The sequence below is a fragment of the Camellia sinensis genome, chromosome 5 (assembly GCF_055761805.1).
Source record: "Camellia sinensis isolate YWXY chromosome 5, ASM5576180v1, whole genome shotgun sequence".
Lineage (NCBI taxonomy): Eukaryota > Viridiplantae > Streptophyta > Magnoliopsida > Ericales > Theaceae > Camellia > Camellia sinensis.
This window is the reverse complement of record NC_138965.1, coordinates 202,217,516-202,235,476: the sequence shown is the minus strand read 5'-3', so window position 1 is coordinate 202,235,476 and position 17,961 is coordinate 202,217,516. Positions and strand designations below refer to the sequence as shown.

The following is a 17,961-nucleotide window of genomic DNA, read 5'->3' as shown; positions in this document are numbered from 1 at the left end:
TGGTTTATACTTTACTTTTGACATTAAATGTTAATTGTAGGTTGGATCTTAACAAATTAAACTATTTAATCAATTTTTGTATTACTCTAAATAAAAAATAAATATTTTTTTACAAATATACCAAGGCATGTGCGTTTATTATTTTTTTTAGATTTTACTGTATTAACATACTCTTATCCTACCAATTCCAATACTCATAACTGTACCCATGCGTCATATTGCATCTGAACCCAATGTATTCGAACCTTCTTGGAATCATACAGGTGACTCACACTACAGGAAAGAAGGGTTTAGGTGGCGTTTTTTTAACGGCGTTTTTTAAAACGTCACTATTTTTAATATTTTACGGCGTTTTATAAACGTCTTGTTTTTCTTTAATTGAAACGGTGCCGTTTTATGAATAGGAGGCGTTTATTTACGCCTTCAAATGCATGTTGTCTCACGCGCTTCTTTGTCCAATCTGAGAATCTCAACTCCCAAATTGAATCGATGCACTAACAAATAGTCTCTCTCTCTCCCCGTTGTCTAAACCCTCAGAAATTGAAGTTGCTTATCAATGGAATGCTCAGAAATTGAAGTTCTCTCTCGAAATCGAAGTGGTTCATCAGAGTGATTTCGAAGTTCATCTCAGCGATTCAGATCTCGAAATCGAAGTTCATATCTCGAAATTTTAAAATTCTGAGTTCAAATCACTTCGATTTCATATTGCAATTCAAATCTGAGTTTATATCACTTCGATTTTGATTTAGATCTGAGTTCATATCACTTCGATTTCGATTCAGATCGTGATTCAGATCTCAGCGATTCAGATCGGTCTCAGTGATTCATATCTCGAAATCGAAATCGAAGTTCGATTCAGATCGTGATTCAGGTATCAGCGATTCAGATCGGTCTCAGTGATTCATATCTTGAAATCGAAATCGAAGTTCGATTCAGATCGTGATTCAGGTATCAGTGATTCAGATCGGTCTCAGTGATTCACATCTTGAAATCGAAATCGAAGGTCATCTCAGCGATTCAGATCGGTGATTCAGCATGGTGATTCAGAGGTTCAGATCGATCTCAGCGATTCAGATCGGTGATGAAGACAGTAAGATTACCACTGTTCAACTAAGGTTACTGCAATTTTTCCACAAAACATTATCACATGTTCAGGAGACACAACTTATGATGAAGACAGTAAGATTACCACTCTTTATCTCTTCATTTTTTCTTCTCCCTACAAATCCCTTCACATATCCAATATCCAAACATAGCTCAAGCATTTTACTTCTTGTTTTTCATGAGTGACATGGGATTTGCTTATATGTCTTTGATGTAATAATGATTTCTTGAAGAATTTACTTCATAACAAATTCTTCTGGTCTTGTGAATTCTGAAATTAGGGCTGTAAATTTGATGCAAAATTGCTAGTTATGACAAAGGTGGAATGTATAAACTAACTTCTTGTGAGATATGATTGTTTTGATTCTTGTTTTGGATTATATAATGGTAAATTTCAGGAAATTCTAAGAGAAGGGCAATACTGTTGGGAGTAGGAGCATTAGCTTTGATTTCATGCCCTGCAAGTTCACTCTTTGCTGAAGGTATGATGGTTTTTTTAGATATACCACATTAATGTGTGCATAATTTATGAAGTCTGTTGTTTAGGAATTTGATTTCAGAGGGCACGATTCTGCATTCAAAGGCCGATATCTGCAATTACAAAATGTTCGGGTGAGCGTTGGGAATGCCCTGCACTCAAATTTCTCTGACAACCCTGACCAAGAATGTATCCTTGCCACAATTTTGCATGTACAAACACATATATCAACACACATGCATTTGAAAAAGAGATGGCATGTAAACATACATTACATGCATAGATGAGAAATTATGTAATGGATTGAGAGTGATCAATAATTATATTCATAATGTTAATGGATTTACTTGGCTAAGTATTCCATATATATATTATCTTGCTTTCCCTGAAAATGTGACTACTTGACTGTGTTTCGTAGCTATTAAACAGGAAAAGCTGATCCTTGGAATGCTGAGCCCTATCGATGAATTCTCCAACATAAATAGTAGGAACAACCAGTGAATGATACTAAACAGAAAGCAAAGGTGTGATGTCTGAAAGTTGATTGCTTGAAGAGGTAATATGTTAGTAACTTGAGATCCTTTGTGATTGTTAATGTTAATTGGATGGTTATAGGCAATGTATGAAGAAGTTTATGACAAGCTCACATGTGATTGATCCGTGTTACATCTAGTGATTCTTTAAGGATGTATGGCCTGCAGCCCATCGTTTTGGCCCGGGTCCAGTCTCGCCCTCCTATCTCAGGTAAGGCTAGATATATGGAACATTGCTTGGTCTGAAAACCCAACCCGGTTTCATGAAAACAGAAGCATAACTAAGTATTATTATTTGGTTTAAAACTTGAGAGGAGTGAACCAATGGCTGGGCAGATTTTGCTGAGGCTTGAAAAGGGCAATAATTGCAAGATAAAAAGAAGAAAGAGGTGGGTGTGGGGGGGGGGGCGGGGGTATCTAGGAATCACTCCCAGAACTGGGCATCACACCTAATGTTAGAATTGTATCACACTAATTCAAAGAAGCTATAAAAGCTCTGAAGATTCTCTAAAAACTTGACTCTATTAATTAAAAATCATTACCCGGCTTTTGTTCCTAACCTGCTCTGCTTTTAAATAGCTTGTTTGTGTTGTAAACGCGCGCCTACTTTTCCTTTTTCGTTGCTTCTGTTTTAGTTTATTATACATTTTTAAAAAATCTTTTATCTAGTGTGTGAGTTTATTTGGAATCCGATAAGCTTACAGTTAGTAGCGGGCCAGTGCTAGATCAGATGATTTGGAAATTTGAGAGATTAAATCTATATTCCTCATTGAGTTAAGACATTTTATTTCGGATTGACTATTAAGTGAGATGGCCCTGTTTGGTTAAGACATTTTATTTCGGATTGACCATATCATTGAGTTAATACATTTTATTTCGTATGTACAGAAGTGAACAGGCTTGCAACATGTTGAGAAGTGCTTAGATGTAGTTGCTACTTTGCAAGCTAAGAAGGGTACTGGCGAGGTTCGTTTTTAACTTCAGAAATTTTTAAATATTTCTGTAGTTTGAGTAAACCTATATTTCTCCCTGCATCTGAAATGTGTAATATGTAGAGTACAGAATCGATCTAGAATGCTTTGTAATGATTTTTAAAATTGGAATAGTTGTCATGTGCCATTGATTGCGAAAAAATGACTAATGCTTAGTAATTTCTTCTTGCATTTAACTGAAAATGTCTTTCTTTGTCTCTTCTAGGTCTTGATTGGGGTAAAGTTCCATCGTCACTGGCCTTTCCTTGGCCTTTTGAGAGTATGTTTTGTCGAGCCACCATATTTCAGATGACAGTGAAACCTATTTTCACTCATGGGCTTCATGTTACAGAACTTCCAGGGATTGCTGGATGGTTGGTAAGTTATTGTCATGTTTCATGTGCAGCGATTACTTCGACACGTCTCTCTCATTATCTCTTACTAATTTCTTTTTATTATTAAATCTTTCTTGTTGATTAGGATAAGCTTCTTGCTGTTGCGTTTGAGCAGACACTAGTTGAGGTGAATTTCTCTAGACTTTGATACTCCCTTGTAGTGTTTTAGTGTTTTCCTTATTCCATTGAGACAGTTTGGGCTCTCTTTTTGTATTTTCTCAAAGACATTAGCAGTTGATTATTTAGTTATATAGACTTTTGATTCTTTTTGCAAGTAACAAAACTTTTGATTATTTAGTTTGGGCTCTCCTTCTTTTTATGCTTCATACTTCTTCCATTCTCTCTTTCATACACATGCAAGTCAAAAAAAAAAAAAAAAATCTATCTAACTAGAGAAAAGGGCCTAACAGAGGCAAAGGTAAAAAATCCTTTTCACGGCATGAGATGCTGCTTAAATGCTTTAAAGCTGATTGACTAAGACATATCCCTCTCACAATAACCATCAAAGCCAATATATCTCCTCCCAAGTACATTTTTTGGCAAAGTCAGTTTTGGGAAATTTCTTTAAGGTAAATTGTTTGGAAAACCATTCTTCCCTGCTATTGGTGATTCAATTCCTATATCATTTATAGAAAGATGAGGTTCAACTGAGTTTTAATGGATATAGTTGAATCCTCAGATGTATCCATAGTAGAATTTAGAAGTCTTGTGTTTGGTGGCCTTGAATGATATGTATAGATGGAACTGCACCAAGTGCTATCTTGGACTGGTGATAATAAATGCATTGATTGAACTACTTGGGCCTCATTTGGATGTAGTTACTTTTTCAATTCTGAAATTACATCTGAGTGCCACCGAGAACTATGATGTTTGAATTTTTGCAGACAAAGGTATAGAACAGGAACACGAGTGTTTTTTAAGTATAAATTGTGGATCTTGTGTTTATCCAAACTTTCTTTGTTCAATTAGAAGCACTGTGGTTCAGACAACTTCGGAGTTGGACAAGGTTAGTTTTCATTTTCTTTGTTAGGGACCAATATTTTCTAAATGTTTGTTTGACTAAATACATAGACGTCGTTTAGCAAAGCTTTTAAGTGGGAATATTTGGATTATAGCTTTAGAAAGTGAAGAAGAAAATCAAGTTCAGAATAGAATTAGCTTAAATTTATGTGTGTGTTTTAAAAGCAAGGACCATTGATCTCCATTGAGTATGAAATATCATCTAATTGGTTGGTAACTATGTCAAGTTTAGAATAGAATTAGCTTCATTAATTTATTTGTCTATTTTCTTCATGGTTGAGTTAATGAATATTTTTTTCTCACTCATACTTCTGTGTTTTGTTTAATTTTCCTAATTGCTGTTGCTTATTATGAAAAGATTATTTTTAATAGGCCCATAAGGATGCCACCCTAGTGGTTGCAAATCTGCAAAGGCAACAGGTTTATTCATGATTGCATCCCATTGTTGGCTAGCAGAGTTTATCCTTCGAATAATAAATGGTAATCATTTCGATTCTCTGTGAAAGCTCTAGTACTCATTCCAAGTTCTTGATTGTTTTTGGGTGAATTAAGTTCTTGATTGTTCTTTCACTGGAATCTATACTCTGTTTTCTGAATCTGTAACTCTGTCACATATGTATCTGATTTGATTGATTTCTGAATCTATCACCCTGTCATATAGGTAGATAACTAAATTAGTTTTTTTATTTTTTTTATTGTTTTCTTCCAGGATGATAATAGGAAGTGGGTATGCACACTTCAGGATCTATTTGTTTTCTTTGCTGCATGTTAGTCAAATAATGTTTTCCATAAGCATCTTCACTTCCTAGTTACCAAATGCAAGATCTCTCTTGTCCGATTTTTGTCGAAGCTTTTCACTGAAGAAGGTTTTGATCATGTCATCCTCTTCAATTATTTGTTTTGTCGCATTTGTTTTGTTTCTTTTGTTATAAGCAACACTTTTGTCTAAATCCTTAAATTGACAGGGAATAGCACAATCTGGAGTAATTTTCTTGAGGAACTTCTGAGCTTAATGGTTCAACAAAAGAGGCTCATGCTATCAGACAGAAAAGTTTTGCCTTCATTTTTAACATCTTTGCTTGGCTCTTCGTGCCATAGCCTTTTAGTGCCTCAGACAATTGGACAAAGGTTTTCACCTTTTTGTTATGCTTAGTTTTCATCATATCATCATCATACTGTCATCTTCTTTCTCATAATAACCATCATTTCATTTTGTCCACTTTGTCGATATCCATAGAATAGGAAGATCATGAAGTCTATAGTTTAAAAAGAGAGTTGCTTCTGTTTCTTTAAGTAGGCCCTATGAGTTGTTGCCTTTAATAAAATAAAATATTTCTTGATATCCTCTTCATCTTATGTATTTCAATTAGTTTTGTTCTCATTAAGAACTATTGCAATTTTAGCTGTCCTAAATCACTGCTATTATTATCTGTACTAATTTACAAATTGCTTACTGATGTTAACTTTCTGTGTTATAATTTTCTAAATTAACTTGTGCAACTGTCATTTTTCAGATTCAGTCAGTCTATAAAGAATGACATACTAGTTTTCATTCTAGGATTCGCCCTAACTCTTTCTGCATATGCAAAGGTTGGTGATTCTGATTTGGATCTACATAGTGCATGCATTGTATGTCTGTATGCAGAGAAGCTCTGTTTTACTCAAGTGAATAAGATTTTGTAACTACTGCCAAGAATTTTAAAAATTTCCATAATAGCATGAACAGAAAGTAACGGATTGAGTTTTCTTTGGCAGCTAGTCATCCTATCATTGCTCAAAGGAATGGGAAGTGGAATTATGCGTGTTAAAGATGTTGAGTCATTGCTGTCTGAACTTTTAGAAAGACGCCATCAGTGTCATCAAAGGAATGGGAACTGGAATTATGCGTGTTAAAGATGTTGAGTCATTGCTATTATAATTTTCTAAATTAACTTTCTGTGAATGGGAATATGAATATCAAGTTGGCTCATGGGAATATGAATATCAAGTTGGCTCAAATGTCCAAATTTGTATTTTGGTGAACTCAGATTCCAATTTGGCTCAAATAGAGGGGCATCCAATTTTGGTGACTCCTTAATGTTATTCAAATGATTTGTGTGAATGTTTTCTTCACAATTATATTATTTGTGCAAGCAAATGACTTAACCTATTTTTTCTTTTTATTTTTTGATTGTGTTTGTTGTTTGATTTTGGTTCAGACACAATCATGTAATGTTTATTTAGTCAATATATTGAAGTAGTTGTAAAATTTTATTCATATTATTGTTATTTTTCAGCTTTATTACAGGTATGTTTTTTAGTTAAATATAACAGATTCAGAACAATTTTTTTTTTAAAAAAAAGATCTATAACGGCGTTTTTTCAAAACGCCACTACAGTGCACGGCGTTTTAGAAACGTCGCTAAATATTGGATGACGTCATTTTATCATTATTTATCGCATTTAGCGGCGTTTTAAAAACGCCGCCTATACTAATTTTACGACGTTTTTAAAGCGTCATAAACTTATAGCGACGGCCGCGTCCTCGACGTTTGGTGATAAGCGTCACTAAAGGAATTAGCGGCGTTTTTCATACATATAGCGGCGTTTTTAAAACGCCGCTAAAAGTCATTTTTCCAGCAGTGTCATGATTTTTTTTCAATTGATATGAAAATTCTACATACGTATACACAGTAACCTTCAACCCTCATTCTTCTTTATTTTAGCCAAAAATAAAAAATAAAATCACTGGCTCATATGTTATTTTGATTAATCACTTGAGCAAAGTTACTCATAAAATCAACAATGACATTAAATTTACATGTGTAAACAAGAAGCTGATAGTTTATTTTCTTGAAATTATTATTTCTTCACTAAATGCTTGGGTAGAAGTTGAGCTTAACTTGTATTTTTCTAGTGCAGTGTCATGAACTCCTATAGTTTTGTCTTCAAGTTTGTGCTAATTATCGAAATTACCTTACATCTTTATTGAGACATTATTGAAGAAAAATATTGGCACCTAGGTGATAGTTTACTCCATAAACCAGGATGTGTCCTTGGCAAAGTTCGACACGACCTTGCTCTGGCATACGAGAAACACACAAAAACAGAGAGTCTTGATTGGTGATCTGCAATGCCAAGCAAAGACATACCTGTGTGCTTGAGTTAAATTTTCGACGGATTAATTTTGATATTGTTTCTCTTTTAATTAATACAATAGTTGAATGCTTGTTGTAACCAGAATGGCTGATGAACAGGTTGTTGGTTCCAAGCAAAAGGAAATTTTGGGGCATAAAGTCTCTATGATGACATCAACTAGCAGCGATCACCTCGTCCATGACAAGATAAAGCATGGAGAGAGAGGTTCTTCTAATTGGTCTGATCTTCCACCAGAGCTTTTAAGCATGATACTCTCAAATCTTTTTTTGGGAGATTCAAGTAATTTTAGAGCCACTTGTCGATCATGGCAATCAATCACTACCCCATTCCCACCTCCGACTAATTCTGCATGTTATAAATGATGTATTATTGATTTGTATTACAAGATTGTTGTTTATATTTTGTATATTACAAGCTATTATATAGGAGAGGATTTGGGAGTAGGTGAGGTAGGTGAGTGGTGGTAGTGGATGGTAGTGGAGGTGGTGGGTGGTAGTGGAGATGGTAGGTGGAGTTGGTGGTGTGGTAATTTACACAATTTACAATTTACATTAACAGCCCCCCTCAAACTCAAGGAGGATAGGCACTAGCCAACTTGAGTTTGGAGAGAGTCACAAAATAGAAAAATAAATTGATAAATAAAACAGGATAGGAGACACGGTATGGTCGTATCAGACCGTTGTAGAAGACACGGTATGGTCGTGTCGGACCGTTGTAGAAGACACGGTATGGTCGTGTCGGACCGTTGTAGCAGACAGTTTACGGGGTCATGTCGGACCGTTTGTAGCAGACACTGTGTGGTCGTGTCAGACCGATATAGAAGACAGTTTAAGGGGTCATGTCAGACCGGTGTAGCAGGACAGTTTACGGGGTCATGTCGGACCATTGTAGAAGACAGTTTACGGGGTCATGTCGGACCGATGTAGAAGCTGACCGGAATCAATGTCGAGACAGTTTACGGGGTCATGTCGGACCGTTATAGTAGACAGTTTACGGGGTCATGTCGGACCGTTGTAGCAGAGGTTGTGGTGGTGCACCAAGGGGGCGACTTAGGGAGTACGCCATGAGCGACTTATACATGATACTGTATATAACCCCCCCTCAAACTCAAATAGGTGTAAAGATAGAAACCTATTTGAGGTTGAAACAAAGGGATTGATAAAGCTGACCGGTGTAGAAGACACTGTATGAGTGTGTATATAGGCTGCCCAAAAAATATACATGGATGTAGATATCGAGCCCTCAAAAGTCGTGCCCTCAAAAGGTGTGCCCAATCTGTCAAAAAGCGTGCCATCAAAAGGCGTGCCCGATGCATCAAAAGGCGTGCCAGATATGATGGCGAGGCACGTGAGTGCCTTGGCTGGCGTGCCCGTTTGTCTGGCGTCAGAGGCGCGCGATGCGCGTGGCTGCCTCGGCTATTTAACCAAGACGGAGCCTGAGGCCGAGGCAGAAGACAAACAACTTACGAAGAAAAACTTCTGAAAAACGCTTCGTTGTGCTGAGAGAGATAGTCTGTAACACTCTGTTGCGAGAGATGGCTTCGTCGTCCCGTGGTCTGCTGACTCTCTTTCCCGACCTCAACGGGTCAACAAGAGAGATAACGGGTGCGGTGTCCCGTGAACCTCAACCAAACACCACTGGGTTTGCTCCGTTGAACTTTCTGATGCAGTCGGTGGAGCAAAAAATGGCAGTGCAAACGGATGTGGAGGCTAATCAGTATACGTTGAAGGCATGTGTGGAGTCCATGACGGCGGTCACAAACCTGTCGCACCGGCTGCAGAGTAGGACAAATGAGGTGCAGCAGTTAAACTCCCAGCTGGCTCTGCTCCAACGCATGTATAAGGATGCGCGAGCAGAGATAAGTGTGCTAAAGGTAGAAAACAAGGAGCTGAAGCGGAAGGCCACCGTAATGTTCCGATTTGGAGGGCCGCCATATGCTGCAGTGGAGGAGCAGGGTGGAGTGATCGTGCCCAGTGGAGTGGGAAACACGGAGGCAACACCGGCAAGGGCCGCCCAGGACGGAGGCAAGAAGAAGAGACCGGCGGCAGAGTAGAGAAGAAAAATCCCGCCTGTGGATGTGGTTGTTGGGGTTGTGTGTGTTGGGTTGGTGTTTTTTTTTTTTTTTTTTTTTGATGTAAAATGGTGATCGGGGACATGAATAAAATATGGGCTGTTGTGCAAATTTGGAAATGTTTGATAGATAAAGATGAAGAAAAATAATAAAGGTGGGAGTGGGAACAGGGCGAATCAAGAGCACCACTAAAGCTGGATAATAAAAAATAAAGTTAGAATAAAAAATAAAGTTTGGACGGTGGATGAGTTTTTTTTTGTTGTTGTTGTTGTTTTTTTTTTTTTTTTTTGGAAAGAATAATAATAATAAAAATGTATTAAGGGGGAAGAGGCAATTCCCGTCGGTGTGTGGTATTTTTTTTTTTTTGTAATAAAAATAATAAGAATAATAATAATATAGTAATGGCAAAAGCATGTGCCTGGGGGTTGGAAAGTAAAAAAAAAAAAAATGAGAGAGAGAGAGAGTGTGTGGGGTACATGATGATTTGGGTCCAGGAAGAGAGAGTGTGAGATCATTTTGTGGCTCGGTGGGGAGAGAACAGTTTAGAATAAAAAAAAGTGTATAGAAAATGGGGGGAAGTGGGTTGAATAAAAAAAAGAATTGTGAGGTGGAAAGGGGAAAGAGGAGAGAGATGAAAGTGCATGGGTGAGTGGGATCACGTGAGTGGTGTTGGGGTGGGTCAATTAAAAAAGACAAGGTTGCCATCTCTCTCTTTCTCCCTCTACAATTGATATAGGTACACACATGATACAAGGAGGGAGAGGAGACAACAGATACAACACAGACAACTCATTCCTCTCGGCTCTCTCCAGAGACACGACACACACCATGCACATAGCACGCACGGCATGTATTGGGAGATGAATACAGACACACATGCATCTGCTCTCTCACTCTCTCACTCTTTCGGGAAAGACGGAGCAGGTGGCGCCGGAGTCGAAGAGGATGGAGGCGTTGACGGTGAGGATGTAGGCCATGGTGAGGAAGGTATTGCTCTTGCTGGGTTGTTGTTGTTGTTGTTGGTAGAGAGAGAAATCTGGGTTGTTGTTGTTGCTGGGTTGTTGTTGATTATTGTCCTTAGAAACCCCAAGTGAGGTATACGGGGCAGAGGTGTAAGAACAGAATTTTGGAGCAGAACAGGGCTCTTAGGAGTTGGTTACCTTTGGAGTCTCAATTTCCGGCGGGTAGAGAGAGAAGAATGAGGAAGAGAACGGTGCTGCTGCGGCTGCCGTTGCCGACTCGGACGACGCCGATGGAGGTGATGATTTTACAGAGTGAGGTTGCAGAGACCAAGGTGAAAGGAGAGGAGGTATGTGTTGGAGGTTTCAATTGGCACGGTTGGGGTCCGGCGGGGGGTGAAGGCAAGGTTGCCGCCCGCCGGAAGGTGAAGATCACCTAGAGCTAACCTATAGCTCTGATACCATGTTATAAATGATGTATTATTGATTTGTATTACAAGATTGTTGTTTATATTTTGTATATTACAAGCTATTATATAGGAGAGGATTTGGGAGTAGGTGAGGTAGGTGAGTGGTGGTAGTGGATGGTAGTGGAGGTGGTGGGTGGTAGTGGAGATGGTAGGTGGAGTTGGTGGTGTGGTAATTTACACAATTTACAATTTACATTAACACTGCACTTTCTAAATTGCCGTATTTGATGATCTTAAATGGCGGTGATGATGGTTGCAAATTTTTTCAGCCACTGCGCAATGAGACATATCATGATAAGCTTAGCAATATTATTATTTCAAATGATCAATTAAAGGATGCAAAAATCCGGGTCTCTACGTATGTTTGGTTGCTCATGTCTGGAGGTGGGACAATATTTTTTTCAACCCATTCACGGAGGTAATTATCAAACTTCCTAATATATATTGGGCAAATGATTTCATGAGCGTGTCTTTTTCATCACCGCCTACTTCATCTTGTCTGGTTATTGGAATTTGTTGGGGCTTTTTACACAGAATTATGCATTATCAAACGTGGAGATGATCGGTGGACATTTCACGAATTCCAAAATAATCGACGTTTTGTCCTATACGATGCCAGTCCTCCCGTTTTATATAATGGGAAGCTATATTGTTTGGGAAATGGGGGAGATGTGGGCGTACTTGATCTCAGTTCTAGTTTGAGTTGGAGTATAATATGTTGCTGTAAGCCCATTTGGGCACGGCCGCGGTTCAAATATCAATGTCAAAAAAGTTTCATGGTGAACTGTGATGGAGGAATGTTGGTTGTGTTTGTGACCCATGAGGAGAGACGTGTTCGGCTGATAAAGCTTATTGTTCCGGATATGGAATGGCAAGATGTGCAAAGTTTGGGTAACAAAATGTTGTTCCTCAGTCATGGGGCATCCTTGTTAGTAGAGGCTGTCAAAGAAGGGATGGCTAATAAGATATACTTCCCCAATTTTCATGGTGAAAATGGGGTTTTCTATTCTCTCGATGCCGGCAAGTATCACTCTATTGTTGGTAATTATTCTAGTACAACTCCTTTCAATTTCGTTGAACAAGTGTCCTCCACATGCACTTGGATTGAAGCCATCTACGACGACGATCATACAACCACGGGTGTTTTTCAAGACTGGTAATTAGGAACAAGGCTTCAAATTTTTATTCTGTTAACAAATATTATTTATTATACATTTGTTTTTACTTCAATTTCTAATGTAGGTTTTTTTTTTTAATCTTAAAGCAAACTTCATTTTTCAGTTGTACTTGAGGATGAATGTTCTTTGGTTTTTTTTTTTTTAGTAATTGTTAGGGTTTATGTATGTGCATCTAATTAATTTTTATAGACAGACAGATTAGTCTAGCAATGGCAAGTTTAGATTGTCACATTCTACATGCTTGGAATGTGGCAATCTAAAACTTGCCAATGATAGTTTAGATTGCCACATTCCAAGCACTTCCACATGCTTGGTTACTAGGAATCATATAGGAAAATATATAATTTTTCTTAGTTTTTTTTTTTAATTTTTTTTTAATTTTTTATTCCCACCAGTTAGCTCGCATTCGAGGGTAGTTTAGGGACATGATAAAAAACCAAAACACAAAAAAAAAATCATAAAAATTATCACATTACTCTCTTCATTTTTTTTTTCCACATCTTTTCCTAAAGAAATTAAATAAAAAAAACAAACGACCATCATTAATTAGGACTTCGTTAAATAAGTGCTTAGTTAGACAGTATGATTGGCTCAGAGAAGCAGCAAACAGAAAACTACAGACAAAGAAATATATATAAATAAATAAAATACTTGAGTAATACAATTTGGTTCCCAAAAAAGAACAAATTGCTGAAGGAATAGATTTCTGTCATTATTTTCTGAAAATAAAGCCTATAGTTTTAACAGGTAAAAAAAAATTGCATGAATGGTAATTGCTAGATCATTGATATATGGCTCAATACTTCTGTCTCTGTATCCCAATCGCATGATCATCCATTCAATTTGAGAGTTTCATTACATCGTGTAATTGAGAGGGCATTACGGACAAGAGTAGAAATTTTTAAGATAGATAATCTGTAAGTATATACTATGCCGCCCACAGATGAAAATAAAAATTTAAAGGACATAAAATTTCTTATTAATTAGTTCGTTAGGAGTATGGGAGAGGTTAATTTAGTGCAAATAGATATTAATCTGCGACAAAGTAATTGTCTTCACGTCAGTTTCACCCAACATCACGCAACTCAAAATTTATGACAACAAATGTTTAAAAAATAATCTCTTTTTTTTAATGGATAAAGTTGAAAGAGAATTTTGTTTGTTATCCTTTTTGTCAACTAATAAATCAATCATTGCCAAACAGATAATTATTTTTATGTTTTTTAAAGCTGAAATTACGAAAGTGATTATATAAGTCATTATCAAACAGAATAATGAAATAGTGTCTGTCTTGAGCAAATGGCCAAATTTGTTAAAGGGTATTAATGATTCATAAACATAATTTTTATACAGGATTTTCTTACAAAATGACATATGATTGTTCATAATCTTTTCATTTTTATTCAAAATACCCATTATTGTATCTCATTATTACAAGAATGCTATTGCCGTATTATTTTGAATACATTTTGTTAGAAATGGTTATAAAATTCTGGATAAAACCAGAATTTTTTCCTAAGTTAGGTCTATTTTTTAGGTGGGCCCCGAGTGTCGATTTACTCGGGTCAAAGTGGTAACGCGTTCTATGCCGCGTTGTGATTCACGTGGTATATTTGGTTGCTCAAAACCATTACCGAGTGAATGGGAAATTGAAGCCAAAGTGTGCTCCATGGAAATGGAGTTTTGGTGGAAATTCCTTAAAGTTGTAAATTGGCTTGTCCCACATTGATTTGGTGGGAAGTTTTGAAAGGGTTTATAAGGCTTAGGGTGAGATACTTGGGATGTGCCCCAAGGGGTACCCAAGTGTTTTAGAGGGAGAGGTTATGGGCAAAATGGGCTAGACCCATTGGACCCAAAATTCTAATCTTTTTGGGCCAAAAACATTTGAATTTAATTTTATTTTTTATTAAAATAAAATCCAGAATTCAAACAGAAATAAACTGTTTTGGAATTAATGCACACCCAAACAGGGCCCTTCCCGTAATTGCTATCTGTTTGAAATTCAAAACCCAACAGGTATCATACCTGTTCAATTCAAAACCAAGAGTCACATACCTGTTCAATTCAAATTCTAGAGCCACCTTCACATCTATAAATAGGACCACCCTCATTTGATGTTTTCCATTTCAGAAATTTCGTATTTCACCTCTGTTAATTCTATTCTTCATCTTGCTGCATTTTATTTTCGAAAGAAAGAGTGTAAACACTTAGTGTGTTCGTAAGGCAAACAATTAGTAGTGCTGCTATTGTTTGTGGTAGATCATTTCATCCTGGGAGATAGACGTCCGAATTCTGAAAGCACCGTGGAGAGGACGAATCTATCTTAAGGACACAGTGTTAAACACTGGACTTGATCAGAAAAATAATTCGAAGAAATTAAATCAAGTAAGTTATTTAATTACTTTCAGTGTTGTTTTTATTTGTTTATTTATTCAGATTTTAATTTTGTTTTTGTAACAAAATAAAATCTGTTTTTTATTTATTTATTTTTATTTCGAGTTTGATTTTTGTAATCAAACATATTCTCTCCTTTTCTCTATTTCTTTTATTCTTGTTGTTGTTTTGTACACAACAGAATTAAATCTTTTTAAATACAGTGAAGATTGTCCTACAATCTTAAGACAGATTCTTTTTTAGGTATCTTCATTGTATTTAATTTTCTGTGTTTTCAAATTAATATTCTGGTTGGAAAAATAAATAGTGATTTATGCTATTTGACAGATAGTAGCAATATACTGTCTCTTTTCTTTGACAACAACTAGTAGTACGATACTGGTGTCATTAACAATTCAGAATATTATTTGGTATTACAGAAAATTCTTGTGATATTTTATTTTTCTAGTTTTAGTAACAAGGGAAATAAAATTATTTTGTTATTATAATTATTTTCTAGTTTTAGTAACTAGAAAATTAATTTGTGTTTTAATATTTCCTGATTTTTGTAATCAGAGATTATGGCTACTAAACTGAAACTGCATCTGGCAGTGGTACTCCTATTGTTACACCTACATCGGTCCCTATCCAGAACCATGTTCATGTACCAATCAATCATGGAGAAAAACCGGAAAAATTTAACGGTACCGAGTTTAAGAGATGGCAGCAGAAGATGCTGTTCTATCTTACAACTCTTAATTTGGCCCGGTTTCTCCATGAAGAGGCTCCAGCACTTAAAGAGGGTAAAAGTGATCGGCAAGTTGTTGCCGCTGTAGATGCTTGGAAACATTCAGATTTCCTGTGCAGAAACTACATCCTAAATGGCCTTGACAATATGCTGTATAATGTATACAGTCCTCTGAAAACAGCAAAAGAATTGTGGGATTCTTTAGAGAAGAAATACAAGACAGAAGATGCCGGCACGAAGAAATTTGTCGTCAGTAAATTTCTGGACTTTGTTATGGTAGACTCCCAAACGGTAATATCTCAAGTTCAAAGTTTTCAAATAATTTTGCATGATATTCATTCAGAAGGTATGTCTCTTAGCGAGTCATTCCAAGTCGCTGCTTTAGTGGAAAAGTTACCACCGGCTTGGAAAGATTTCAAAAATTATTTAAAACATAAACGCAAAGAGATGACTATGGATGAATTGATTGTAAGATTAAGAATTGAGGAAGATAACCGAAAGGCTGAAAAGAGGAATGGGAAAAACCCCATTGAGTCCAAGGCAAATGTGGTTCAACAAGTTCATAAACCACATAACAAAAAGAGGAAGTTTACTGGAGATGGTCCTAAACAAGGCGATAGTAGTAAGAAGTTCAAAGGAAAATGCTATAACTGTGGCAAAACTGGACATCAAGCTTCTGACTGCCGCCGCCCTAAGAAGGATCGTGGAAGTACAAGTAAGAAGACCACCAATCAGGCCAATGTAACAGAATTGGATTACATCTCTGACGGAGTGAATGACATCAACCTCTCTGCTGTGGTGTCTGAGGCTAACTTGGTTGGAAATCCCAAAGAGTGGTGGGTTGACACTGGAGCAACTCGTCACATATGTGCGGACAAGAAGATGTTCACTACCTACAATGAGGCAGCAAATGGTGAACAACTTTTCATGGGAAATTCTTCTACTTCTACTGTGGCTGGACAAGGGAAAGTGATCTTGAAGATGACATCAGGGAAAGAACTGACCCTCAACAACGTACTGCATGTACCTGACATCCGGAAGAATTTAGTTTCTGGGTCTTTGTTAAGTAAAAATGGTTTTGGGCTTGTATTTGAGTCTGATAAATTTGTATTAACAAAGAGTGGTATGTATGTTGGTAAGGGATACATGAGTGATGGTCTCTTTAAGTTGAATGTAATGACAGTTGTACCGAAAGTTGCTATGAATAAGAATAACACATCTTTTGTTTATATTCTTGAGTCAAATTTATGGCATGGTAGATTAGGACATGTGAATTTTGATGCTTTGCGTAGATTAATTGGTTTAGATTATATACCAAAGTTTGAAATTAATCCTAATCATAAATGTGAAATTTGTGTAGAAGCGAAACTAACTAAGGCTCCATTTAAATCGGTTGAAAGAAAAACCGAACCTCTAGAATTAATTCATACTGATGTATGTGATTTAAAATTTATTCAAACTAGAGGAGGCAAAAAGTATTTCATAACATTTATCGATGATTGCACAAGATTTTGTTATGTTTATTTACTTAGAAGTAAAGATGAAGCCTTAGAAATGTTTAAACTCTACAAAACAGAAGTTGAAAATCAACTTGGTAAAACCATTAAAATGGTTAGAAGTGATAGGGGTGGTGAATATGATGCACCATTAAATGAATTTTGTGCACAACATGGCATTATTCACCAAACTACAGCCCCTTATTCTCCACAATAAAATGGAATTGCTGAAAGGAAGAATAGAACCCTAAAAGAAATGATGAATGCCATGTTACTAAGTTCAGGTTTACCATAGAACTTGTGGGAGAAAGCAATATTGTCTGCTAATTATGTTCTTAATAGAATACCTCACAAGAAAACCAAAAGCATTCCTTATGAATTGTGGAAAGGTCGACCACCTTCCTACAAATACTTAAAAGTGTGGGGGTGTTTGGCAAAAGTAGAAGTACATGTTCCTAAAAAGACTAAGATTGGACCAAAAACAGTAGATTGTGTATTTATTGGTTATGCTCAGAATAGTAGTGCATATCGGTTTCTGACTTATAAATCAGATATACCTGATATAAATGTGAACACTATTATAGAGTCAAGGAATGCTGTGTTTTTTGAACATGTCTTTCCATACAAGAAAGGACAGGAATTAAGTTCACAGAAAAGAACTTATGATTGTACACAAAGTCAAGAGACTAATGACAATCAAACACAAGAGACTAGTAATAGTCTCGACCAACAGGATTTAACTAATGATGAACCAAGACGAAGTAAGAGAGCAAAAACATCAAAATCCTTTGGTCCAGATTTTCTAACATACTTGTTAGAAAATGAACCTCAAAGCTTTAAGGCAGCAATGACAGGTCCTGAAGCACCTTTGTGGAAAGAGGCTATTAATAATGAAATTGAATCCATTATGCAAAATCATACTTGGGAATTGGTGGATCTTCCACCAGGTTCTAAACCTCTTGGATATAAATGGATATTCAAGAGAAAAATGAAAGCAGATGGTTCAATTGACAAGTATAAAGCAAGA

General features: G+C 36.5%; 1 protein-coding gene across 5 annotated transcripts; it reads left to right on the top strand.

The window, feature by feature from the left end:
• Positions 1-303: 303 nt before the first annotated feature.
• LOC145789392 (uncharacterized protein At3g06530-like) lies at positions 304-6,663 on the top strand. Of its 5 annotated transcripts, XM_082871201.1 has the most exons (11): positions 309-1,179; positions 1,503-1,771; positions 2,001-2,106; positions 2,198-2,326; positions 3,313-3,464; positions 3,567-3,608; positions 4,874-4,981; positions 5,211-5,367; positions 5,467-5,629; positions 6,016-6,091; positions 6,257-6,466. In XM_082871201.1, the coding sequence occupies exons 4-7, from the start codon at positions 2,269-2,271 to the stop codon at positions 4,931-4,933; spliced, it is 312 nt and encodes a 103-aa protein (XP_082727327.1). In that variant the 5' UTR covers positions 309-1,179; positions 1,503-1,771; positions 2,001-2,106; positions 2,198-2,268; the 3' UTR covers positions 4,934-4,981; positions 5,211-5,367; positions 5,467-5,629; positions 6,016-6,091; positions 6,257-6,466. The 5 variants fall into 5 exon arrangements, 4 of the variants coding, with proteins under 4 accessions (XP_082727328.1, XP_082727327.1, XP_082727325.1 ...); XM_082871202.1 differs by lacking the exon at positions 5,211-5,367 and having other exon boundaries at positions 304-1,179; positions 2,001-2,326; positions 6,257-6,663; XM_082871199.1 differs by lacking the exons at positions 2,198-2,326; positions 5,211-5,367 and having other exon boundaries at positions 333-1,179; positions 2,001-2,138; positions 6,257-6,663.
• Positions 6,664-17,961: the final 11,298 nt, after the last annotated feature.

Bases quoted from the DNA above. Each gene is read 5' to 3' on its own strand.
- LOC145789392 (XM_082871199.1), top strand. From the start codon at position 4,930: ATGATTGCATCCCATTGTTGGCTAGCAGAGTTTATCCTTCGAATAATA. The intron at 4,982-5,466 runs GTAATCATTTCG...TTAAATTGACAG, and splicing joins TATCCTTCGAATAATAAATG to GGAATAGCACAATCTGGAGT. The intron at 5,630-6,015 runs GTTTTCACCTTT...GTCATTTTTCAG, and splicing joins CCTCAGACAATTGGACAAAG to ATTCAGTCAGTCTATAAAGA.